This window comes from Schistocerca serialis, chromosome 3 (genome assembly GCF_023864345.2).
Source record: "Schistocerca serialis cubense isolate TAMUIC-IGC-003099 chromosome 3, iqSchSeri2.2, whole genome shotgun sequence".
Lineage (NCBI taxonomy): Eukaryota > Metazoa > Arthropoda > Insecta > Orthoptera > Acrididae > Schistocerca > Schistocerca serialis.
Window position 1 is genome coordinate 866,613,117 of NC_064640.1, and position 26,733 is coordinate 866,639,849.

The following is a 26,733-nucleotide window of genomic DNA, read 5'->3' on the forward strand; positions in this document are numbered from 1 at the left end:
GTTGGGATCCAGCACGGCGTTCCGTATTACCCTCCCGAACCCACCTATTCCTTATTCTGCTAACAGTTGTTGGATCTCGACCAACGCGAGCAGCAATGTCGCGATACGATAAACCGCAATCGCGATAGGCTACAATCCGACCTTTATCAAAGTCTGAAACATGATGGTACGCATTTCTCCTTCTTACACGAGGCATCACAACAGCGTTTCACCAGGCAACGCCGGTCAACTGCTGTTTGTATATGAGAAATCGGTTGGAAACTTTTCTCATGTCAGCACGTTGTAGGTGTCGCCACCGGCGCCAATTTTGTGTGAATGGTCTGAAAAGCTGATCATTTGCATATCACAGCATCTTCTTCCTGTCGGTTAAATTTCGCGTCTGTAGCACGTCATCTTCGTGGTGTAGCAATTTTAATGGCCAGTAGTGTACATCCTGTTTTCTTGCCAGTCATGGCAAACCATCCTGGGCTTATATTTTGAGCAAGATAATGCCCGCCCGTACACGACGAGAGTTTCTACTGCTAGTCTTTGCGCTTGCCAAGCCCTACCTTTGGCCAGCAAGGTCGTCGGATATCTCCCCAGTTAAGAATGTTATGGGGCATCAGGGGCAAGCCCTACCAACCATCTCTTGATTTTGACGATCTAATGTGGCAGTTGGACAGAATTTGGCACGATGTCCCTCAAGAGAACATCCAACAAGTCTATCAATTAATGCCAAACCGTATAACTGCTTGCATAAGAGCCAGAGGTAGGCCAACGCGCTGTAGACTTGCTCAGTTTGTGAAGATCTTTCTCTTGAATAGTCCGCCCCGATAGCTGAGTGGTCAGCGTGACGGATTGCCGTCCTACGGGCCCGGGTTCGATTCCCGGCTGGGTCGGCGATTTCCGCTCAGGGACTGGGTGTTGTGTTGTCTTCATCATAATTTCATCCCCATCCGGCGCGCAGGTCGCCCAAAGTGGCGTCGAAAGTAGTAATACCTGCACCAAGGCGAATGTGGAGTCGAATATAATAAGACCTGCACCAAGGCGGCCGGACCTGCCCCGCAAGGGGCCTCCCGGCCAATGGCGACAAACGCTCATTTCCATTTCTTGAATAAATCCTCCAATTTTTCTGAAACTATATCATTTGTTTGTCTGTACATGTACATCACAACTACAGATTTCCGTCCCATTTGGATAATTCCTTCATGGTGCGTCTTTTTCTTCTTCTTCTTCTTCTTAGAGCGTATGTCTTAACATTGGGCATATTCAGGTACACTTGATATTGGCCTAATATAAAGGCCGAAACAGGTTGTGTGAGCTTCATAAAGTACTAAAAAAGCAACTGTAGCGGCTTTTCCTTGACCACCAGAAAAAATTAAAAGTAAGACACAGTGTGTGGGGGCAGACACCCCTTAGCAATAGGCGGTTGGACTCGTCTCAGGCGTTGAAAGTTGGGAGAAACAAAAGTAGTCCACATGTTTGTGAAGAGATAGCACGCTCATGAAATTATTTGAAGAATCGATACTAGAGAGTGGGTACTGTAGGAATCAGTGTGTAGTACTATCGTAGCAATATTGTATGTGTTAGGGTAAGTGACGGGTCTGCGGTCACAAAGCCGCTAAAATGTGCTAAACAGGAGTCGTAGGCTTCGAGGTGTTTCGAGGCTGAACGCGTTGACAGAGGACGGACCTACAGCTGACTACAGTTCTACCTCAGTGGCGGAATAAGCTTTTTTATCGTTCATCTTATGTTGGCAAAGATAAAATCTGAACAGTCGCATAGGAAGCGACTTTAATTGGTGTTTTTAAGTCGTATTTTTGACTGTGAAAGTACCTGCTACGTTAGACGTTGGTAGCTTATACGAACAATATTTATGTTGCGTCATTGCGTCGTCTCTCGCCTTGCTGATCGTAAGTATGACTATGCTTATTATCTGGTTGTGAACTTCTTCAGTGTTGTGTTGAGTGATCGCTGATGACCATTTCGGTCGTGGCTGTGGGTGTCAGTTTTTATCGGCTTGGGGAATATTGTGGGTTCTTTGCCAAGCAGATCCAGAACTATTCTGGCGTTTCGTTTTCTAAGTCCCGTGCGGTAGCAGTAATATTGTAATCACCAACGGGAGTCGCCTGGGAGTTAAATTCAAAAATGTTCCGCGTCAGTCGGAGTTAGAAACTGCCATATATGCCACGGGAATTGTAGCGCGTGGCAATCTATTTTTGCATTTTTTAAATTCTCCTTCTTTCTCTCTCTCTCTCCGTCCTTACAGGCCTCGGAAGGCCCTAAGGTACTGATCGACTTGTCTGTTCGTCGAGCAATAAATTGAATTCACATCCTTCTACAGTATGGAGAGGGGAAATCATACTAGTTCGATTGAGACTAGGAAAATTACGCGAGACAAAAGTCCAGTACATACGGTACAAATTATGTTTAATTTCCTGAGGAGGGGGCAGTAGCAACAATTACCGTGTCTGAAACCCAGGGAAGCAAACAGATTTATGAGCAGAGTGAAAGTGATCAAGCTGACGAAAGCGAAACGGACATTATGCCGAATAGTTCGATTTCTGAAACTGTGGGAGACATGCCGCTGTGAGTTAAATAATGGCTAAAGAGAACGGGAGAAAGTGACGCAAAAGCAGAAGCAGTAGGCGTCGGGCTGAAGCAGATAGAGCAAATGCTAAAGCAGATAGAGCTGATGCAGAGAGGGAAAAAGCGAAGAAAGAAAGAAAGCAGTTGTGGGAGAAGATTGCAGAATTACAGCGGAGAAGTATTCACTTCTCTCAGGGATGCCCAAGATAGGCTACTCCAAGCCGAGACCAAAGAGACGCAAACGACTGAAGGCACGTGTGAAGAACTTGTACAAGGTGTGCAAAGTCTCGAGGAACGGCCAGTCTCGGTAGCGACCGAGCTGGTGCAATTCGTTGGAATGGAAGAATTTGTTTAAATGAAACACAATATGGAAAATTTGAAAAGAGGAACTAAGCGACTGCAAGTGGCGGAGGTGCTTGTAAAAGTAGCATATACAGGGTGGCGCACGAAATGTGTTACCATTTTGTTTTTGAATATAAACTTTATTGTCAATACAATCTGAAAGGAACATATACAACAACGAAGAGCGGTCCATGTAGATTTGTTCTAACTCAGCACATGCTCAATATGTCCACCATTTCGTTTCCTAACTTCCTTCAAACGAACAATGAAGTTAGTGATTACCCTACAGCACATGTCTTCCGTAATTTCACTGCAAGCTTAAAGAATAGGTCTTCTGAGCTCCATTAAATCACGTGGACGTTTCGGGAAATTTTTTCCTTTAGGTATCCCCAAAGAAAAAAGCCACATGGATTGAGGTCTGGACTATTGGGGGGCCAATTTTGTCCGTCATTAAAGCGACCTGGAAACCTGAGTGAAATGATCCGCATGTCGAAATGCTCGTGTAAAAACTCCAACACAGTGTTCGCAGTATGTGGCCTTGCTCCATCTTGCATGAACCACTGCGTGTTGAAGGGCAAGGCAGTAGCAAGAAGCTGTGGAATAAAGCTATTGCGAAGCATGCTCAAATAACTCTCGCTATTCAGTTTCTTCAAAGAAAAAGTGTCCAATAAGTCCGTGACTGGAAATTGCTGCCCATGCTGTAATCCTCAGAGCATAATGTCGTTCATGAAGCACTTGTGGGTTTTCAGTGGCCCAAAAGCGTACATTTTGTTTGTTAACCACACCGTCTAAATGAAAATGCGCCTCGTCTGAAAACCAAACGTTGTTGAGAGTTTCTTCCCTATCCTCAGCCCACTGAGCAAACAGTAGTCTCTGCTGCTTGTGTTCTTCAGTGAGCTTCTGTGCACAGGTCATCTTGTATGGGTACATATGGAGGTCACTTTTAAGAATGCGTTGAACGGAGCGTCCCAGTTGCACTGCTGCCTTTCTATACGATTTCCCGGGACTTCTCGGTACAGCAACTCGTACCGCTTCAATATTCTCCGGCGAACAAACAGGCTTAGGCCGAGGTCGCTTCGCTTCCAATTCTGTTCCTTCCTGTACAAATTTATCGTACAACCTGTGGATGGTCTTCTTGCAAGGGACCCATTGTGTGTTAAACTGTTGTCGAAAACCCCTCTGAGTCACAACAAGGCTTTTCGTTTCATGAAAAAGTAACACAATTGCCGATCGTTGCTGTGTCGTCAGTTTTCCATTGTCAGCCATTGCTGCTTACTAGTCTCCTAGCGGCAGTATCGTGAATTACACGTCATTTCGTAACTCATTTGTTTTTCCAAGCTCTGCTGGTACTGCTGTAGAGATCCCAGCGGGATATCTAGTGTGCGTTGTAAATTGTGAAAGAAGCAATTGGTAACACATTTAGTGCGCGTCCCTGTAGTAGGAATATTGTGGGCGAGAATTCACAGTCTGATAGGGTGGCACTATCCGGTACGGAAACGCTAGAAAGCACGAATAAAGATCCTGCACAAGGAGTGCAAAATCTGGGGGAACGGCCAAGTTCGGAAACGACAGAGCGCAAACAATGAGATTTTGAAAATTAGGAAAGAGAAACTGAGCGACCGTGAAAGGCGGAGCCGCTTTTAAAAGTATCTGAGAGTGTGAATATTGTGTGCAATGATTCACAGTCTAGTAGAGCAGCACTATACGGTATAGAGAGAGGCTGTACTAGAGAAGTGAGTACGGCTTTGGGGTCCGTGTCTAGATGTGAGCGGTCATTTAAAAAGACACTCCGTCTCGTTATGGAAAATTTTAACGTACAGTGTAGGCGGGGAACGACGTTTGGAAACGTGCGTGGCCATATTTAAAAATAGCCTGGTCTATCCGAGTGCAACTAAATTTTATTGGTAGCCACTTCAGTGGCGAAGTTATTGTTGGGGTGCTGCCAGTAATACCAAACTGCGCAACGAGCGTCAGCTTTGAGTCCGAAACAATGAGGTGATATGATTTGGCGGCGGAACACAACGGCTTGAGCATTGTTAAAACACCATCCCTTGCAGCGACGAGTTTCCAGTCGCGCAATATGTATGTCGAGAAAATTTGTGGAAACAACCGAGGTGTGGGTCATCCGCATAACAGCGGTGAGCAGAGCCAGTTATTATTTATATTATACTCGGAGCCCACAGACTAAAAATGAACGCTTATTGTTATACAAAAGAACGACGTTGAGGCTTTCAGATTAATTGTGTTTGACCTGGGAGTTTCCAAGCGTGATGAGAAGAGAGAGGGTGTTGCGTACGACACGTGCCAATACGAAAACGGTTGGAGTAGCGAGCGTGAGGAAACGAATGTAGAGGAACATTGTAAAGGCAATAGAAGCCATACTTCAAAGGTGAAGTGGTGTAGCAGGAAGCCACAGCAGTTTGAGGAAGAGACACCTCAGAAGTGACGGATTGCTAGCGCCGCCGATGGAGTGAGAAAACGGAGCCGTTGGTAATAATACACTACAGGCCATTGAAATTGCTACACCAACAAGAAATGCAGATGATAAACGGGTATTCATTGGACAAATATATTATAATAGAACTAACGTGTGATTACATTTTCACGTAATTTGGGTGCATAGATCCTGAGAAATCAGTACCCAGAACAACCACCCCAGGCCATAGTAACGGCCTTGATACGCCTGGGCATTGAGTCAAACAGAGCTTGGATGGCATGTACAGGTACAGCTGCTCATGCAGCTTCAACACGATACCACAGTTCATCAAGAGTAGTGACTGGCGTATTGTCACGAGCCAGTTGCTCGGCCACCATTGACCACACGTTTTCAATTGCTGAGAGATCTGGAGAATGTGTTGGGCAGGACAGCAGTCGAACATTTTCTGTATCCAGAAAGGCCCGTACAGGACCTGCAACATGCGGTCGTGCATTATCCTGCTGAAAAGTAGGGTTTCGCAGGGATCGAATGAAGGATAGAGCCACAAGTCGTTACACATCTGAAATGTCCATTGTTCAAAGTGCCGTCAATGCGAAGAAGAGGTGACCCAGACGTGTAACCAATGGCACCCCATACCATCACGCCGGGTGATACGCCAGTATGGCGATGACGAATATACGCTTCCAATGTGCGTTCACCGCGATGTCGCTAAACACGGATGCGACCATCAAGATGCTGTAAACAGAACCTGGATTCATCCGAAAAAATTACGTTTTGCCATTCGTGCACATAGGTTCGTCGTTGAGTACACCATCGCAGGCGCTCCTGTCCGTGATGCAGCGTCAAGGGTAACCGCAGCACGGTCTCCGAGCTGATAGTCCATGCTGCTGAAAACGTCGTCGAACTGTTCGTGCAGATGATTGTTGTCTTGCAAACGTCCCCATCTGTTGACTCAGGGATCGAGACGTGGCTATACGATCCGTTACAGCCATGCGGATAAGATGCCTGTCAACTCGACTGTTAGTGATACGAGGCCGTTGGGATACGGCACGGCGTTCCGTATTACCTTCCTGAACCCACTGATTCCATATTGTGCTAACAGTCATTGGATCTCGACCAACGCGAGCAGCAATGTCACGATACAATAAACCGCAATCGCGATAGGCTACAATCCGACCTTTATCAAAGTCGGAAACGTGATGCTACACGTTTCTCCTCCTTACACGAGGCATCACAACAACGTTTCACCAGGCAACGTCGGTCAACTGCTGTTTGTGTATGAGAAATCGGTTGGAAACTTTCCTCATGTCAGCACGTTGTAGGTGCCACCACCAGCGCCAACCTTGTGTGAATGCTCTGAAAAGCTAATCATTTGCATATCACAGCATCTTCTTCCTGTCGGTTAAATTTCGCGTCTGTAGCACGTCATCTTCGTAGTGTAGCAATTTTAATGACCAGTAGTGTAGAATTACGTGTGCCTACTCCAGACCGCAGCCTGCAGTCCTGATTTCATAGTAAACCAGATAACGCATGCAGACGAAGGCCACGTTTGCGTTTTAAACATACTGAAATATGGTTGAAGTCAGAAATGACTTCTTCGCCGAGATGGCCAATGTGGAAGGGACGGTGTGTCCGATCATAGAGAAACCAGTAAGTGTTTACAAAATGAGATTTTCACTATGCAGCGGAGTGTGCGTTGTTATGAAAATTCCTGGCAGATTAAAAATGTGAGCCGGACCTTGCCTTTCGCGGGCAAGTGTTCAGCCGACTGAGCTACCCAAGCACGACTCACGACCTCTCCTCACAGCTTCAATTCTGCCAGTACCTCGTCTCCTGCCTTTCAAACTTCGCAGAAGCCCTTCTGCAAACCTTGCAGAACTAGCACTCCTGGAAGAAAGGAAATTGCGGAGACATGGCTTAGCCACAGCCTGGGAAAGATTTGCAGAATGAAGTTTTCACTCTGCAGCGGAGTGTGCCTTTCGCAGGCAAGGTCCCGAGTTCGAGTCTCGGTCCGGCGCACTGTTGTAATCTGTCACGAAGTTTCAGTAAATGTTCACTTTAGTATGTCTTCCATGTAGTGTTTTTCTTGTCTTTGCAGGTTAAGATACGCGATTAGTTGCTTTTCTGGGGGAATATTTTGCCCTCTTCGCTTGTGGTTTGGGAGAATTTGTGTGTGTCCGTGTACACACGCGTTGTTGTGTTAATTGCTTGTCCCGTTTGATGCAGATCCTTTCATTGTCTGAAAGCTAATGCATGTTGCGGACTGTTGTACACTGAAGAACCAAAGAAACTGGTACACCTGCCTAATATCGTTTAGGGCCCCCGCGAGCATGCAGAACTGCCGCAACACGACGCGGCATGACTCGACAATGTCTAAAGTAGTGCCGGAGGGAATCGACACCGTGAATCCTAAACGGCTGTCCATAAATCCGTGAGAGTTGCAAGGCATCCCAGATATGCTCAATAATGTTCGCGTCTGGGGAGTTTGGTGGCCAGCGGAAGTGTTTAAACTCAGAAGAGTGTTTCTGGAGCCACTCTGTAGCAATTCTGGACGTGTGGGGTGTCGCATTGTCCTGCTGGAATTGTCCAAGTCCATCGGAATGCACAATGGACATGAATGGATGCAGGTGATCAGACAGGATGCTTACGTACATGTCACTTGTCAGAGTCGTATCTAGACGTATCAGGGGTCCCGTATCACCCCAACTGCACACGACCCACACCATTACAGAGCCCCCACGAGCTTGAACAGTACCCTGAAGACATGCAGGGTCCATGGATTCATGAGGTTATCTCCATACCCATAGATGTCCATCCGCTCGATTCAGTTTGAAATGAGGCTCGTCCGACCAGGCAATATGTTTCCATTCATCAACAGTCCGATGTCGGGGTTGACGGGCACAGGCGGAGGCGAAAGCTTTGTGTCGTGCAGTCATCAAGGGTACACGAGTGGACCTTCGGCTCCGAAAACCCATATCAGTGATGTTTCGTTGAATGTTTCACACGCTGACACTTGTTGATGGTTCAGCATTGAAATCTGCAGCAATTTGCGGAAGGGTTGCACTTCTGTCGCGTTGAACGATTCTCTTCAGTCACTGTTGGTCCTGTCCTTGCAGGATGTTTTTCCGGCCGTAGCGATGTCGGAGATTTGATGTTTTACCGGATTCCTGATATTCACAGTACACTTCAAATGGTTCAAATGGCTCTGAGCACTGTGGGACTTAACATCTGAGGGCATCAGTCCCCCAGAACTTATAACTACTTAAACCTAACTAACCTAAGGACATCACACACATCCATGCACGAGGCAGGATTCGAACCTGCGACCGGAGCGGTCGTGCGGTTCCAGACTGAAGCACCTAGAACCGCTCGGCCACACCGGCCGGCCACAGTACACTCGTGAAATTGTCGTACAGGAAAATCCCCACTTCATCGCTGCCTCGGAGATGCTGTGTCCCATCGCTTGTGCGCCAACTATAACACCACGTTCAAACTCACTTAAATCTTGATAACTTGACATTGTAGCTGCAGTAACCGATCTAACAGCTGCTCCAGACACTTGTTGTCTTATATAGGCGTTGCCCATCGTAGCGCCGTATTCTGCCTGTTTACACATATCTGTATTTGAATACGCAAGCCCATACCAGTTTCTTTGGCGCTCCTGTGTAGATGATGTAATGCAGCGGCGAGCTTCGAGAACCGTCATTTGTTTCAGAAGCTTCAACAGCGAGGGGTAATAAAATGTCATGTGTCGTTCCGTCACTTTCTTAATTTCTCTGTATTATCTTGTACATGTCACTTGTCAGTGTTTGATTGGCTGTTCCGAGTATAAAAAGCAGTGCTTTGTTATTATGAGTATTCGGGAGTAGTCTGTTTCGGGAGATCGTTAATCTCGGCCACTAATAGAGTTCGGAAGGGTATGGCCTTTATGCATTATTGACGGGAGAGGGCTCTTTGACGTGATGTTGCGAAAGTGTACTTGGGATTTCCAGCGGCTGCGAGTGTACGCCCTGGGGAAACAGCCAGCCGTCTGTGTTTCTTAGTGATTTTCCTTGCCAGCCGCAAGTTGAGGCAATGAGAGGGCTGAGTCAGGTAGCCTGGATGTTTATGTTGAGATCGTGTGTGTATAGGCTCTTACCGTCACCTTAGCGAATTGTTTCGTAAATGTAGCAAATAGACTTAGTCACCCTTGCGGAACCAATCATATAGAAACTCTAGTTCATATTTGCCTGTTACGAAGATTGATATAAAATGAGAATACCAACTGTAATTTTAGATGTAATTTTTTTTGGGTATAACCATGAGTTATTCGTCTTTCTTTCATTACCCAAAATAATTTGACATCCATCTTTTACGCTGTCTGTTTTCGGATTGGAAACAGTGCTTGTTTTCTTTTTCTTCTTTTTATGCAGATCGTTTCAAATAGTAAAAGTAACGCCACGGTACCGCTTTCACTTAAGAGTAAATGTCAGGATCGGCTGATGGATTTGTAAAGAAGGAGAAAAGCAAGATTTCTTAGGCTCACAGGGGTCTTCGAATGTTTCAGGAACGGTAGTGCGGTCGGTCCTGAAGACAACAGGTGTCCCAAAAGAATGCTGGATATTTGCCGCGCCGGACATTTGCCACGCCGGACCTTTGCCACACTTGCCCCTTCGGCAGGTAGCTTGAGTAGCGATCCCTCAGGTAAGGGACGCCCTTTCTCGTACTTCTTCTGTCCGCTTTCAAACCGCCGTCTCCACATCTTTCTCGATACAACCAGTACGTAAGGGACCTTCTTCTTCGACATCTTGGCGAAATACAGAGTTTATTTTCCGAAATATAAATATTTATAACTTTTAGGAAACGAAAGCAATACCGACGATTATATCAGTACATAATTAGTTCTGCCAAGTATAAATATATATCCCTCTGTCTGTACGGTAGCTTCCTTTCACGCTTACTGATTGCGATAGAAACAGTCCATTGCCGTGGGAGCAACAAGAAAGGAACGATGTAAAGAGAATGCGAATGTACGCTAATCATTTCTTTTTGATCATTGCATTTGTGCCTACTTTAATTACTACAACTGCACGCCCAAAAGACAATAAGGAAAGAAGAAATGGGTATGTGAATGTTTGAAAAGAAGAACGACATACTCCATATTAATTTATCCTCTAAAATCCGATATCCCTTGCGGCGAAACATTAGTTAATAAGGTGTAGCGGGACAATGTTCAAAACATGACTGAAAATACGTTCACTAAATAGAGATAAGAACATCTTTGATTGACATGTCATCTAAAGTCGACGTACAATTTTAAAATGTTAGAAATAAGGAAATGAAGTAATACAGAATGCTATGCTTGTAACGTACGTTGTTGTTCTACATTGTTTAGCTCTGGTATTTATAGGGCCACAGAGAAGGCATCCTAGGTTTTGGAGGGAAAAGCCGTAATTGTAATGATCTGCACAACAGAAATAAGAAGCACAACTTAAGGAAAAATAATGTAATGTGGGTTCCAGCTCACAAGCGACATTGAAGCAGATAGTTCCTGTGACTTAGTATTGGCAGATTTTATATTCGACAACCGGAATAAATTAATAGCTGGGTCCATTTACCGCCCCCGGTCTCAGATGAAACAGTTACTGAACAGTTCACAGAAAACTTGAGTCTCATCACAAATAGGTACCCTACTCATACAATTATAGTTGGCAGTGGCTTCAATCTACCTTCCGTATGTTGACAAAAATACTTTTTCAGACATTATTGTAGATATAAAACAATTCCGTAATTGTTCTAAATGCTTTTTTAAAAGCTATTTTGAACAATTAGTTCACGAGGCCATTCAAATTGTAAATGGTTACGAAAACACACTTGACCTCTTAGCCACAAATAATCCTGAGCATAACGACTGACACAGGGATTAGTGAACACATAGTCGTAGTGAGGCTCAATTCCGTAACAAAGAAATTCACCAAAACTAAACGCGAAATATATCTGTTTATAAAAGTAGCTAAAAATTCGGTTGGCGTCTTTCTAAGAGACAGTCTCCAATCCTTCCAAACTATGTAAGTGAAGACCATATGTGGCTTAATTTCAAAGAAATAGTATCACCGCACTCGAGAGATTCATACAAAATAAATTAATAAGATACGGAACTGATTCCTCACGGTACACAAAACACGACAGAAAGCTGCTGCAGGAGCACCGAAAAAGGCACGTATAATTTAGACGAGCGCAAAACCTCCAAGATTGGCGAAGTTTTACTGAGGCTCGAAATTTGGTGCGGATATCAGTGCGAGATGTATTTAATAGTTTCCACAACGGAATGTGGCGGAAAATCCAAAGAGATTCTGGTCCTATGTTAAGTAAACCAACGGAAAGGCTCAGTAAGTACTTTACTGCGCGACTGCGACGGTAATGTTACTGATGACAGTGCCACTAAAGTGAAGTTACTAAATGCAGTTCCAGGGGTGGGCGGCGGGTGAGGAGGACGAGGGGGAAACAAGGGGCCCAACCCTTCGGAGCAGGTAAAATCGTGGCAGATGTCCGGCGTGGCAAATGTCCGGCGTGGCAAATGTCCGCACACCGTCCCAAAAGGGTAGCGTCGAGGATAGAGAGAGGGGACGAGTGCACCGCTTACCTTACACTAATCCCCGAAAAGGCGGCAGGTCGCGTGCCTCTTGTCTCGGCGTGCCTCGGCCTGCTCGCCGTTTGGGTTGCCCCTCTGGCATTCCCAGCTAGGGCGAATGATGTACCCACACCGAGCTACCAATTTGTATAGAATTAGCCCACACAAATACTTATGCATAAATACTTGTTTCTATTGTTTTATTAACGACTGGACATGCACAACGCTACACACTGAGACATTATAATAACAAGTAAGGCACTAGCCAACATTTACAAGAGCTGATCACGCTCCAATGATTTAACGCTTAAATTTTATTTATTTATTTTAGTTTATGCATGTGTCTGGCCAAATGCAGCAGCCAATAATGGGAGAAATATTATTTCATTTTTTATAAACGTTCACATGTTCAAATAATTTGAAACACTGGGGATGTAGCCAGATAATGTTATTAATTCTTTTTACCCATTATTACAACCCTGTAATCTAAAATCCAATCTAAAGATGCAGTTGTACTAATTTTTCGTTGATTCAGGGATGAAGTTTCCCTTAGTTCAAATTTTTGCTTTTCCTCTTATCATTGGATAGAAGATTGCTGGGAGTTTTGGACCTTTTCGATTTCTGGTGATTAATTTGGATTACAATTCGTTTCTCTTGTTCTCTTGTGAAGCCATTAATCAGAGATGATCGGAGATCGCCATCCAGGGAGTTTTATTCTTTCAAGAATATGAGGTAACGGGGTGATGTGACAGTACTGTCACGAATATCGGTTTACGATAATAAGTAAAATTGGCATCTTAATGTTCTCAACTATGCTGGACGGAAATACACCGTTTACGGCTTCTGGTGTAAGATTTGCAAATTTCTCTTTGCTGAGGCAGGCCTGTACGGTACAGTGACGGACTTTGGTCGGTAGCATCGCTATGAATCAGGAATGGCTCAAGGTTTCCCCTGCTCAGCTGCTGGTTCACAGAAATGTTGTGGCCACACACTGGGCGATTTCCGTTGGCCACAAGGGGTAACGGTCTTGGAAGATTAGCAGACCGCACATCCCTTGAGCATTTCTGGTGCGACGAATCTGCGTTTCCTGTCAGAAGTTGCAGATATGCGACACCAAAATTGTGCCGTGTTCAGTGTGGGAAAACTCCAAAATCTAACTACCCAGACGATGTCAGCCGATTAGAAGGATCATCGGCATTGACGCTATTTGGGACCAAAGTTGTGTCACCAATGACATAATCTAAGACGTCATTAATCAGTCATGGAATTTCCCCCCCCCCCTCTCCCTCCCCCCCCCCCTCACAGAGGTCGAATGTCCTACGTATAAAATCCCCATAATTGAGTAACAATACTTCAGCAAGGCGCTTACATGAGATGTGGATCGTTCTGTTGTCTGTCTCACTTCTAGATTCTGTAAAGTTTAGCATTAAGGTTTCGCGAAATAATTGTCCACACGCCTCTGAATTGAGTCATCATAAACACAGTCTTGTGGAATTTCTTCTCCACCACATGCAGCGGGATTCCAAACAAAGCACCGAACACACCTGCACCACAGTTCTTTGTATTCCCGCCACAGATTCATCTTAAAGTGATAATTCAAATTATTTTTACTGTTTTCAACGTCAAATTCCGTATTGTCGATATGAAATTTTAAAAGCATAAGACTATAACTTCTTTAGGTGGGAATTTCACTGATTTCGATACGTTATTCGTTGATTTTATCATAAAACTGACACGAAAATTCAGTTACTTGCTGTATGTGTACCACCTGTCGCCATTTGTAAATCCTATGGAGACGTCTGATGTTAAGTATGCACTGTAAAGCACATAGTGAGATGGACTCTTAGATGCTAAATTCTGTTACAATATTGCTGTCATGTGTATCTTCTAGGTGATAATTACATTTAATTCTTAGATGTATATGTCCATCCGTAGGATGGAGATTGATTTGACGCAGAAATTCTCAGATTTATGTGGAAAATTTATTATCTTGTCGCTGATTTCAATGTGTTAAATACAGCTCCGAGATGTTACAACATGAACAAAATACGAGATGATTACAAAGGAGTTATTATTGAATGCATGAGTTCGTAGCAATGGATATTCCCTGTTTTCAACGCTGAGTTCAGCCCTCAAACTTTAATGAAATGACAAGTAAATCAATACCATTAGCTGCTGACGGGGGTTGATATACATCAACAGGGACAGTTAAAAATGTGTGCCCCAACCGGGACTCGAACCCGGGATCTCCTGCTTACATGGCATCCGCTCTATCCATCTTAGCCGCCGAGGGCACAGAGGATAGTGCGATTGCAGGAATTTATCGCCGGCACGCTCTCCGTGAGACCCACATTCTCAACTTAATAGTCCACAAGTGTGTGCCCCTGCCATTATACCCATTACTCGCGGCAGACAGTCCACCGAGTCCCGTAAGAGTTCAGGCAAATCGTGTGCAGCCGCACTGAAGAAGGTCATCAGCCGGTTAGCCTTAAACGATATGAAGATGGTATCTGTTCTTTCGGACGGGACTCGGTGGATTTTCTGCCGCGACTAATGGGTATAATGACAGGGGCACTACGACTGTAGTGTGTGCACTATAAGTTGAGAATTGTGTGTCTCACGGGGAGCGTGCCGGCGATAAATCCCTGCATTCGCACTACCCTCTGTGCCCTCGGTGGCTCAGATGGATAGAGCGTCTACCATGTAAGCAGGAGATCCCGGGTTCGAGTCCCGGTCGGGGCACACATTTTCAACTGTCGTCGTTGATGTATATCAACGCCCGTCAGCAGCTAATGGTGTTGATTTAATTGTAATCTCATTCTAGAAAGCTGCACGGTTCTTTCGGACATGTCCGAAAGAACAGATGCCATCTTCATATCAGACTCAGACTTTAAGGTGGGATGGCAGATGCTCTAGACCCGCCTCGTGTAGGAGAAAGCGGACACACCGTGGTTTGTTGCTTTCGTGGAACCGTGTGACGTCGTGCAGGGCGTGGCGAGGTCCGAGCAAGCAGTCTGCAGGACCACGTAACGAGACGTGATCTCTTGCATTCCTCACTGTATGACGTGCCTCCTGCTGCTCTATACTTGCAGGTGAAAGCTGGTTAGTACGTAGCAGTGCATCGTACGCCCTGCAGCATTTGGTGCCTGGGTTTGCCAACGGTTTGAAGACATCCTTGAAGTGTTACACAGCTCTGCGTGGTCTTTGGTGGAGGTGTCCAGCGCTGCCTGATGCGCGCGGAAGATACCCTACCCTGTGTGGTGGTTTCTTTTTTTTAATGCAGAAGTATGTGGATACCTCTCCCATGCCTACTAAACGTGATATTGACAATCATACAGGCTGCATCAGTGGGGTAATAAGTTTTTAAGTTAGAACGAGTGCTCTGTAGTTTAACAGTCAGCAGACTTCTCATAATTTTAAACTGGGGTAAATGGATTTTTTTAACATTTTGAACTTTTGGTAGCTGCTGTGGAGGAGTGAATTGTTTAAATTGTAATGTCAGAGTGGGGTTGGAGGTTATTTAAGCGTAGCACCAGTGGACATGGGACGTGCCCTTAGCGCTAGGATTTCACCCGGAACAAGTCCCGCCTATTCATCCCCCTCCACGCCTATCCGTAGTGTAAGGCCCTCCCCTAAACAGCCGCCAGTTCTGCAAACTGGATCTACATCAAAGTTGTTATCGCCACAGTCCAACACATGTTACACTGTGATGAAATTCAGTAATGATAAGAAATTTAAGTTTTTCTGGATAGTAATATAGTATGAATGTGCATTATTAAAGAAATAAATATATTTATAGAGAATTGAAAGCATCGCCAGCAATAGAAAAGAAAAAAATAACGTGATGTTCTTTAAGGGCAATAAGGACAAATTTTTATTAACTAATTCACTAATTATAATACGTTTATTTGAGGGTAACAGCAAACATACAATGCGAAAACAATGGTCTTGAATCTGTCATGTCGGTTGTAAAGCCACGGAGTCAGTGGAATAACTCCGTTGTCTAAAATCAACGTTTTGTAGAAATAAGTCAAAGTCGTTTTGTTTATGTAGGCCCTCATAGCAGCTCACGAAAATGAAAGAATATACGAATCCCATAAAGTAGAAATGCCTAATGAAAGCAGTAAGATATTTGTTTAAATTACATATTTCGTTAGTATTTGCATGGGTAATGGGTGATTTTAACTAATAAATTCTTCCAGTGCCATCCCTGCACATTATAAACGAGGTTATAAAGAAATGTGGCTGTTTCTGTGTGATTAGTGTCCTATATGCTGTTGCAAACGTCTCAGGAAAATAATCTGTCGTTATTCTTTGTCCTGTCTGTTTTTTAACCAAAAGAGTTATTAATTTCGTAAATGTCATTCAAACCATTTTTAAAAATAATAATGATGATGTGTATGTTTGTCACAGAGCAGTTATGGAGGAAATAAATGCTCCAGTGTTTCACGGCTGTAAAAGGTCCTTCATGCTTTGCTAGCTCTTCTTCCATCCCTAAAACTTTTCAGCAAAACTATTCAATGAATAACACGCAAAAACAGCTTGAATCGATCTAGCAAGAACAAAGTAATTTTGATGCCCTCTGGAAGTATGATGAACATTGGTGCTTGTTTCACATATACTGTCTGAGTTCTGAAACTTAAGTGTCAAGTATACTGTGGTTCCTCTTTCTCCAAGCAAATTATTCTTTGAGGGTAGGTTTTTCCTGTTTTAGCTTTGGGTGCTTTTTCTCACATAGAAGTACGTTTCTTCATAGGCTATTCATCTGAATACTGAGTTATCGTATTTAAATAATTCAGTGCTAAATTTTTTTCTCTTATGTTTGCTGTGGAAGTACCTGGCACAACTGAGGCCAATTGTGCACGTTTTTTGTAACGTGTCTTTTAACTATCTGGCAAAATTTAAGAGCTAGCAAGATATTAATTTAACATTCACTCTAAGTGCAGCCGAACGCGGTAAACCGCGTGGGTCAACTGCAACGATGCCCAGGCGCCGAACAAAGACCGGGAAAACTGGGGGTGACTGGGCGGGACTTGTTCCCGGTAAAATCCTAGCGCTAACGATTCTGGGACATGGGGGAAGTGGCCCAGCTCAGCGTAAAGCAGTGCCGGGCACCTTGCCACGGTTTGCGCGGCTCTCCCCGTCGGGGGGTTCGAGCCCTCCCTCGGGCAAAGGTGAGTGTTGTCCTTAGCGTAAGTTAGTTTAAGTTAGATTAATTAGTAGGTACGCGTAGGAACCGATGGCCGCAGCAGCTTTTTCCCACAGGAACTCACCACAAACTTCCAAGCGGTAGGTACGCTTACAGATGGTGGAGGCGGGAAGAGCCTTTTCCTTCTCCCAGTGTTTGTTTAAATAAAGATGCAAGTGGACAGAGCCAAACTTCGAGTTATGAGTCGCAGTGACCAAAGATCGCTGTGTGAATAGCAGGTTGGAGTAGTATGTCAAGCAGATCAACAGACAGGCCTATGCTGTATGACATTCCAAAGTTAAATTTAGGGTGACACTTGCTTAAATGTTTATGTTATAGTAGGACTGGGCCAGTGTCTCAAGTCTTGGACAGTACGCCAGAATTCCACGCAGTTATTACAGTTATTAACAGCCCAACAGATACGAGCTGGATTGAGACGTCATAGTTGAACTGTCCTCATATTCCAGCTCTTGGGTAGTTTACCAGAATTCTACACTGTTATAAGTAGTCCATCAGGTCTGAAATGCATTGTGATGTCATAGAGCCTGTCCCAGAATTCCAGGTTAGCCAGCGTGACAATGCACCATTTTGAATTTCCCAGCGATTTGGATTATGTCATCATAGAGCCAGAGCCAGTATTCCAGCCTCAGACAGTATAGCAGAATCTTATGCTGGTATAAATAGCCCAACAGGTCAGAGCTGGATTGTGACATCATAGAGTCAGGGTCAATATTCCAGGCCAGCCAGCATGACAATGCGCAATTTTGTATTTCCTGCCAATTTATACTTAGGACAGCAACCCTGATTCCGTACAAAACACACTAATGCAGGTAGTCTACTTTTTGAATTTACTGCCATTTTTGAATTTCACACCAAAATTTGAATTTCTTGTCATTTTATACATAAGGCAATTGGCCTTTGTCAAAGGGGGGAGGGGATGGGAAAAGCCCATGACTCATTGATGACGTCATCGGTGACACACTTTTGGGTCCGAATGCCCCTAGAATCCCTACTACCAATGAGTGGCAACACAGCATACACAGTGTACCAGCCTCTGGGCAGTTGATGGGTATACTGTAAGCGGTGGTGATCGTCACTGTAGTGAATGCTGTGAATCCTCTCCTCCGAGCGGTGTTTTTCTGCTAGTGGAGAGGAGCGAGAAGTGGAGGAGGCTGTGTGGTGACGCGTGGGAGAGAGGACACGTCGAGAGAGAGAGAGAGGTGCGTGGTCGCGGCCTGGTGCAGTTTTCGCTGAATCGAGCGAGTAAGTGTCGCTATTTTGGCGCTGCTGCTGCTTTTGCCCTGGGCATATCACAATTTGCGAGAGTAATTCCACAACTTTTCATTGTCTTTACTTATTTGGATCTCGGATTCGATTTTAACTTGTGTTTGGAATCTGAACAGATTTTGAAAAGCCATTCGTGGTTAAATAGCAATCTTCTGTTTATTTGAAGGATTCCGCCATTTGTCAAGAGGACAGTGTGTCCCAAGCGAGCTTCACTCAAGCAATCATTTATTGTACTTTTGAGCACATCAACGTGCATGTCTTTGTGAAAAACACTACTGGCCATTAAAATTGCTACACCAAGAAGAAATGCAGATGATAAACGGGTATTCATTGGACAAATATATTATACTAGAACTGATATGTGATTACATTTTCACGTAATTTGGGTGCATAGATCCTGAGAAATCAGTACCCAGAACAATCACCTCTGGCTGTAATAACGGCCTTGATACACCTGGCCATTGAGTCAACCAGAGCTTCGATGGCGTTTATAGGTACAGCAGCCCATGCAGCTTCAACACGATATCACAGCACATCAAGAGTAGTGACTGGCGTATTGCGACGAGCCAATTGCTCGGCCACCATTGACCAGACGTTTTCAGTTGCTGAGAGATCTGGAGAATGTGTTGGCCAGGGCAGCAGTCGAACATTTTCTGTATCCAGAAAGGCCCGTACAGGACCTGCAACATGCGGTCGTACATTATCCCGCTGAAATGTAGGTTTTCGCAGGGATAGAATGAATGGTAGAGCCACGGGTCGTAACACATCTGAAATGTAACGTCCACTGTTCAAAGTGCCGTCAATGCGAACAAGAGGGGACCGAGACGTGTAACCAATGGCACTCCATACCATCACGCCGGGTGATACGGCAGTATAGCGATGACGAATACACGCTTCCAATGTGCGTTCACCGCGATGTCGCTAAACACGGATGCGACCATCATGATGCTGTAAACGGAACCTGGATTCATCCGAAAAAGTGACCTTTTGCCATTCGTGCACCCAGGTTCGTCGTTGAGTACGCCATCGCAGGCGCTCCTGTCTGTGACGCAGCGTCAAGGGTAACCGCAGCCATGGTCTCCGAGCTGATAGTCCATGCTGCTACAAACGTCGTCGAACTGTTCGTGCAGATGGTTGTTGTCTTGCAAACGTCCCCATCTGTTCACTCAGGGATCGAGACGTGGTTGCGCGATCCGTTACAGCCATGCGGATTAGATGCCTGTCAACTCGACTGTTAGTGATACGAGGCCGTTGGGATCCAGCACGGCGTTCCGTATTACCCTCCTGAACCCACTGATTCCATATTCTGCTAACAGTCATTGGATCTCGACCAACGCGAGCAGCAATGTCGCGATACAATAAACCGCAATCGCGATAGGCTACAAAAGTCGGAAACGTGATGGTACGCATTTCTCGTCCTTACACGAGGTATTACAACAACGTTTAACCAGGCAACGCCGGTCAACTGCTGTTTGTGTATGACAAATCGGTTGGAAACTTTCCTCATGTCAGCATGTTGTAGGTGTCGCCACCGGCGCCAACCTTGTGTGAATGCTCTGAAAAGCTAATCATCTGCATCTCACAGCATCTTCTTCCTGTCGGTTAAATTTCGCATCTGTAGCACGTCATCTTCGTAGTGTAGCAATTTTAATGGCCAGTAGTGTATAATCTGTTAGATTTTTCAGAGTTTACTGCTAATTTCGTTGAGGTTCAAATTAGCAAGCATTTTCGTCTCAATCGCATATAAATATTCATTTTAATTGTGAAGCAATTTGGAGAAAATAAATCCAGTGTTTGAAAGAATTGATTTGTTTCCCCGTTCCCCCCTTTTTATTGTCCAACATTTCATTTCAGGTGACCCTCGCTAAATTATGAAGATGACCCTTTTTTTTTTGCATAGCAGAATTGTGCTCTTACTGTGACGGCGTTCCACTGTAAATCAGGTGCCCCTGCATGGAACGATATGTGATTAATTTGTGCGACAATGAACTAATGAGAACTGCTCTTATTTTCATTCAGTGCAGTTTTGAGGTCACAGAACTTACTGAATTACTATGATTCGCAATTTGCTGGGTTAAGGGAATAGAAGGATGACACCAGTTTCGATGTTGTTTGTGTGTTGAGCCCATAATCGTGGCAGCCAGATAGCACATTCCACTGCTGGGCTCCTGCGTGCCACGCTCACATCAACGATCTCTACAAGCTGCGTATTTCATGATCATCTGACATTTTCTTCTACTACTTGCCACATTTTCTGTGGCTACGCGTTATGTGTCTTTAATGCAGTGGTTTCCATTGGCTTCTGAACCCCATGCCGTTGATCGTGGCTGATTCTTCCGCCTTTAGGGGCATTTCCCACCCCAAGTGCTAGAGGTTGTCCTGTAATTCCTGCCCTCTCTTTGAAAAAGTTCTTTTGCTAGAGTGAGTGCCACTGTTTATGCCGGGAGTCTTCTGTCACATTTTTATTCAAATCTAAGCAGTGACTGGGAAAAACCTGGGACCGAGCAATCTTGGGTCAAAGACACAACCCAGAGATTATGGTGATGCATAGAGGAAATTGTGATGGGACGCATCAAAAGAATTTCACATACGCTAGCATAGAAATTACATTCATTCTTCTGGAACTTATGCAGTCAAATAAGATGTCACAGAAATGGGCAAAAACTCACCAGGAACACAAACAGTTGTCAAGAAAGACGACGTAATTTGCCACCGACTGACGGTCCTCGCTGTCAGAGTTGTCTGCATCTCTGGTGGCAACGTTCATGGTTCCATCGTCTGCGTTCCCTGAGACAGAAAAAGAAAAACACTCTCAATATACATACCTTGGTTCGCTACACCGGATGTCAACCATGTAACCGAGAAAATGTGAAGAAAAGGTTTGAAATTTGTCGGAAGTCGCTAAGGGCTGTCATTCTCAAACGCTGGCGAAGTAAATCGTGTCTAATTTGCTCTCCATTTTAAGCAAAAGCTAGATTTTCACGCATCTCAGTGTTTATGAAGTCGAATATTCTGAACTACGTGTCGCATATTATTATAATTTTGCAGCTCCATTCTGTGACATACACTATGTGATCAAAAGTATCCGGACATCCGCAAAAATATACATTTTTCATGTTAGGTGCATTGTACTGCCACCTACTGCCAGGTACTCCATATCAGCGACCTCAATAGTCATTAGACATTGTGAGAGCAGAATGGGACGCTCTGCGGAACTCATGGACTTCGGACGTGCTGAGGCGATTGGGTGTCACTTGTGTCATACGTCTGTACGCGAGACTTTCACATTCCTAAACATCCCTAGGTACACTGTTTCCGATGTGATAGTGAAGTGGAAACGTAAAGGTACACGTACAGCACAAAAGCGTACAGGCCGACTTCGTCTGTCGACTGACAGAAAAAAATGGTTCAAATGGCTCTGAGCACTATAGGACTTAACATCTGTGGTCATCAGTCCCCTAGAACTTAGAACTACTTAAACCTAACTAACCTAAGGACATCACACACATCCATGCCCGAGGCAGGATTCGAACCTGCGACCGTAGTGATCACGTGGTTACAGACTGAAGCGCCTAGAACCGCACGGCCACACCGGCCGGCTGACTGACAGGGACCGCCGATAGTTGAAGAGGTTCGTAATGTGTAATAGGCAGACATTTATCCAGACCATCACACAATAATTCCAAACTGCATCAGGATCCACTGCAAGTACTATGACAGTTAGGCGGGAGTTGAGAAAACTTGGTTTTGATGGTCGAGCGGCTGCTCATAAGCCACACATGACGCCGGTAATGCTAAACGACGCCTCGCTTGGTGTAAGGAGCGGAAACATTGGTCGATTGAACAGAGGAAAAACGTTGTGTGGAGTGACGAATCACGGTACACAATGTGGCGATCCGATAGCAGGCTGTGGGTATGGCGAATGCCAGCGTGTGTAGAGTCAGAAGTAAAATTTGGAGGCGGTGGTGTTATAGTGTGGTCATGTTTTTCATGGCGGGGGGGGGCGGGGGGGGGGGGGGCTTGCACCCCTTGTTGTTTTGCGTGGCACTATCACAGCACAGGCCTACATTGATTTATAAGCACCTTCTTGCTTCCCACTGTTGAAGAGCAATACGGGGATGACGATTGCATCTTTCAACACAACGGAGCAGCTGTTCATAATGCATGGTCTGTGGTGGAGTGGTTACACGACAATAACATACCTGTAATGGACTGGCCTGCACAGAGTCCTTACCGGAATCCTACAGAATACCTTTGGGATGTTTTGGAACGCCTACTTCGTGCCAGGCCTCACCGACCAACATCGATACCTCTTCTCAGTGCAGCACTCCGTGAAGAATGGGCTGCCGTACTCCAAGAAACCTTCCAGCACCTGACTGAACGTATGCCTGCGAGAGTGGAAGCTGTCATCAAGGCTAAGAGTAGGCCAAAACCATACTGAATTCCAGCATTACTGATGGCGGGCTCCACGAACTTGTAAGTCATTTTCAGCCAGGTGTCAGGATACTTTTGATTACATAATGTACACTCCTGAAATGGAAAAAAGAACACATTGACACCGGTGTGTCAGACCCACCATACTTGCTCCGGACACTGCGAGAGGGCTGTACAAGCAATGATCACACGCACGGCACAGCGGACACACCAGGAACCGCGGTGTTGGCCGTCGAATGGCGCTAGCTGCGCAGCATTTGTGCACCGCCGCCGTCAGTGTCAGCCAGTTTGCCGTGGCATACGGAGCTCCATCGCAGTCTTTAACACTGGTAGCATGCCGCGACACCGTGGACGTGAACCGTATGTGCAGTTGACGGACTTTGAGCGAGGGCGTATAGTGGGCATGCTGGAGGCCGGGTGGACGTACCGCCGAATTGCTCAACACGTGGGGCGTGAGGTCTCCACAGTACATCGATGTTGTCGCCAGTGGTCGGCGGAAGGTGCACGTGCCCGTCGACCTGGGACCGGACCGCAGCGACGCACGGATGCACGCCAAGACCGTAGGATCCTACGCAGTGCCGTAGGGGACCGCACCGCCACTTCCCAGCAAATTAGGGACACTGTTGCTCCTGGGGTATCGGCGAGGACCATTCGCAACCGTCTCCATGAAGCTGGGCTACGGTCCCGCACACCGTTAGGCCGTCTTCCGCTCACGCCCCAACATCGTGCAGCCCGCCTCCAGTGGTGTCGCGACAGGCGTGAATGGAGGGACGAATGGAGACGTGTCGTCTTCAGCGATGAGAGTCGCTTCTGCCTTGGTGCCAATGATGGTCGTATGCGTGTTTGGCGCCGTGCAGGTGAGCGCCACAATCAGGACTGCATACGACCGAGGCACACAGGGCCAACACCCGGCATCATGGTGTGGGGAGCGATCTCCTACACTGGCCGTACACCACTGGTGATCGTCGAGGGGACACTGAATAGTGCACGGTACATCCAAACCGTCATCGAACCCATCGTTCTACCATTCCTAGACCGGCAAGGGAACTTGCTGTTCCAACAGGACAATGCACGTCCGCATGTATCCCGTGCCACCCAACGTGCTCTAGAAGGTGTAAGTCAACTACCCTGGCTAGCAAGATCTCCGGATCTGTCCCCCATTGAGCATGTTTGGGACTGGATGAAGCGTCGTCTCACGCGGTCTGCACGTCCAGCACGAACGCTGGTCCAACTGAGGCGCCAGATGGAAATGGCATGGCAAGCCGTTCCACAGGACTACATCCAGCATCTCTACGATCGTCTCCATGGGAGAATAGCAGCCTGCATTGCTGCGAAAGGTGGATATACACTGTACTAGTGCCGACATTGTGCATGCTCTGTTGCCTGTGTCTATGTGCCTGTGGTTCTGTCAGTGTGATCATGTGATGTATCTGACCCCAGGAATGTGTCAATAAAGTTTCCCCTTCCTGGGACAATGAATTCACGGTGTTCTTATTTCAATTTCCAGGAGTGTATATGGATACTGTCTGCAAAATGTGTTGCGAATGGAGTTCGTAGTAAAGAAGTAGTAAGTTAAAAAGTCGTGGCTGATGTTGAAGATTTACTACTCGAACAACGAAAAAGTGGTGAGCGATAAACTTTTTCCTTTCATTATTTTGTGCGGGACGTCAACGGGAATATATTGCGTAAGTTTGAAATTATATGCAGTGTTTGTTGGAAGGCGCTAAGTTCTCTCATTCTCAAATAGTGGGAACCCCGGCCCAGAAACAACAGAGTCGAAAGTTACAAGCGAAACTCGTTCTGATACCTCTGACAGAGGATCACATGTACCGGCACTGTTGTTGCTAAGATTGTAGGATGGACAACTTTCAGAGATGGTAATATGGACCAAAACAAGACAAAAATGTCTAGTAAACACGGTCTGTAAAATATATACCTTAAGAGCTATGAACACTTGTTCAGTAGAAGAGATGTGTTCCACAGTAGCGGAGATGAACAAGTGCTCATAACGCTTAAGGTATGCATTTTAGAGCCCTGGTCATTTTTTCCTTCTTTTGTTCCATACTACCACCTCCAAAAATATGGAAACCAAAGAGTTTGTAGTGGAAGAGATGTTTTTCGCAGTATCGAAGATGAACAAGTTCTCATAGGCCTTAAGGAATGCATTTTAGAGTCCATGTTTACTAGACAGTTTTTTTCTTGCATTGGTCCAAGCTACCACCTCTGGAAATTTCCTGTGCTATAATCTTAGCAACGACAGTACCGGTACATGAACTCGTATTCCACTTTAACAGAACAATTGTCGCTTATAACTTTCGATTCACTCGTTTCCGGACCAGGATCCCTTAGTTAAAACTGGTACATTTACCCTCTCCACCAGCGCTGAAAGTTTGTAGTATCATTGCAGAATCATTCTGCATACACACTTTCTAACACTAAAACTCGTCTTACTTAAACCTCTTAATGAGTAGATGATGACAACATTTTAAACGTTCAGATTTGGACAATAAATGTATGAAATATTGAAAACTAAATTTTTGTTCCCCTGGAAGCCGTTAGAAAGGCAATCTGTGGATGTAATCGGGTTACCGCGCACTGGTTTACTAGGAAACTCCCCATCGCATTCCCCTCAGATTTACTGTTAAGATGGACCAGTGGAAAGCCCGTCAAAAACTGAACACAGATCAAGCATGAAAACAGGAGGAAGGTGTACTGGACTGTGAAGAAAACAAGCAAAATCGAACAGGTAACGGTCCAAACTCAAGGTGTGCAACATCAAGCAAATTTAAATAACCACGTCGTCTTGATTGTATGGTGACGGTGTTACTCTGCGAAGGGGGAAATTTTTTCTTTTCTTTTTTTTTACTGAATTATGAACTGTCCGTCCGGTCATTGATGTGTCTATTCGCTGTATTTAAACCTTTGTCTATGTCGTGGTGTAACGACCGTCTGCAACAGCGAGGTGTAAGGAAGAGACCTCTAGAGGTACGTACTACGTACCTCTTGTTTGTTCTACACAAGTATCCCACGTTATGGCTCTTGCATTCCGTTTTGGAAGTTTTGACTCTTCAATTCCTTTGTTGTAACATAGTTCACACCCGTTTATTTGTTGTTTTCATTTCTGTGAGAGGTCTATGCAGCATATCGCCTGCTCTCACTATCCATCACATTTAATTATGACGGTAATATATTCTTACCTCATGACTCAATGTATAGCATGACGATTGCCGAGACTACAGAAGCAAAGACACATCGATCACCGGACGGAAAGTTCATAATTTTGTGAAAAAAAAGAATGAGGCACGAGGGAGATTTGAGTCCAACGCTATGACCATACAACCATGACGCCGTGATTCTTACAGTGCGCTTGGTGTTACATATTTTGAGCCTGAACCGTTCGCTGTTTCTATTTTGCTTCTTTTTTCACAGTTCAGTACACCTTCTTCCGGTTTTCTTGCCTGATCTGTGTTCAGTTTTTGACGGGTTATCCAGTGAGTCATTTTACCATTCAATTTGAGGGCGTTGCGATTGGGACTTTCTCTCGTCAGTCGTCTAGTACTATGGATCTGAAATTTGGGTTTTGCAATGTTTGGATGGGGTCAACCCAAATAAGTAATGCTCATCGCATGTTTCACATTATAAAATAAATTTCAGAAAAGTAGAAGTTCATGTACCCTTGCGATAGAACGTTGTCATGTTAGTGTAGTACTGTATTCGGTTGAACGATATGTATTAATAGGGGCTGCAAAACAGGGAGAATAACCTGCGTTCCATGAATGTCTTGAGTTGTACTGCAGCTCGGCGGTAGCAAGACGGCGCAGCGTAGACCGACACGCGTGAAGGGGCAACCTGGGCGAGGTATACGTA

At 45.2% G+C, this 26,733-nt stretch overlaps 1 protein-coding gene and 1 non-coding gene across 3 annotated transcripts in view; one reads left to right on the forward strand and one right to left on the reverse strand.

Moving 5' to 3' along the window:
• The window catches only part of LOC126471007 (uncharacterized), a 131,832-nt gene that overhangs the window by 13,901 nt on the left and 91,198 nt on the right, over positions 1–26,733 (reverse strand). The window contains exons 4-5 of one of the 2 annotated variants that reach the window (XR_007586288.1): positions 21,102–21,219; positions 11,970–12,094 (exon numbers count right to left, since the gene is read on the reverse strand). Coding sequence is in view for 1 of the 2 variants with exons in the window: in XM_050099061.1 (XP_049955018.1) it covers positions 21,102–21,219 (118 nt within the window). In the remaining variant the exon portion in view is untranslated. The remainder of the gene's footprint in view (positions 1–11,969; positions 12,095–21,101; positions 21,220–26,733) is intronic. The other variant, XM_050099061.1, reaches the window with a different exon arrangement.
• Trnat-ugu (transfer RNA threonine (anticodon UGU)) lies at positions 14,625–14,699 on the forward strand. Its single transcript has one exon. It is a non-coding gene; the product is annotated as a tRNA-Thr (tRNA).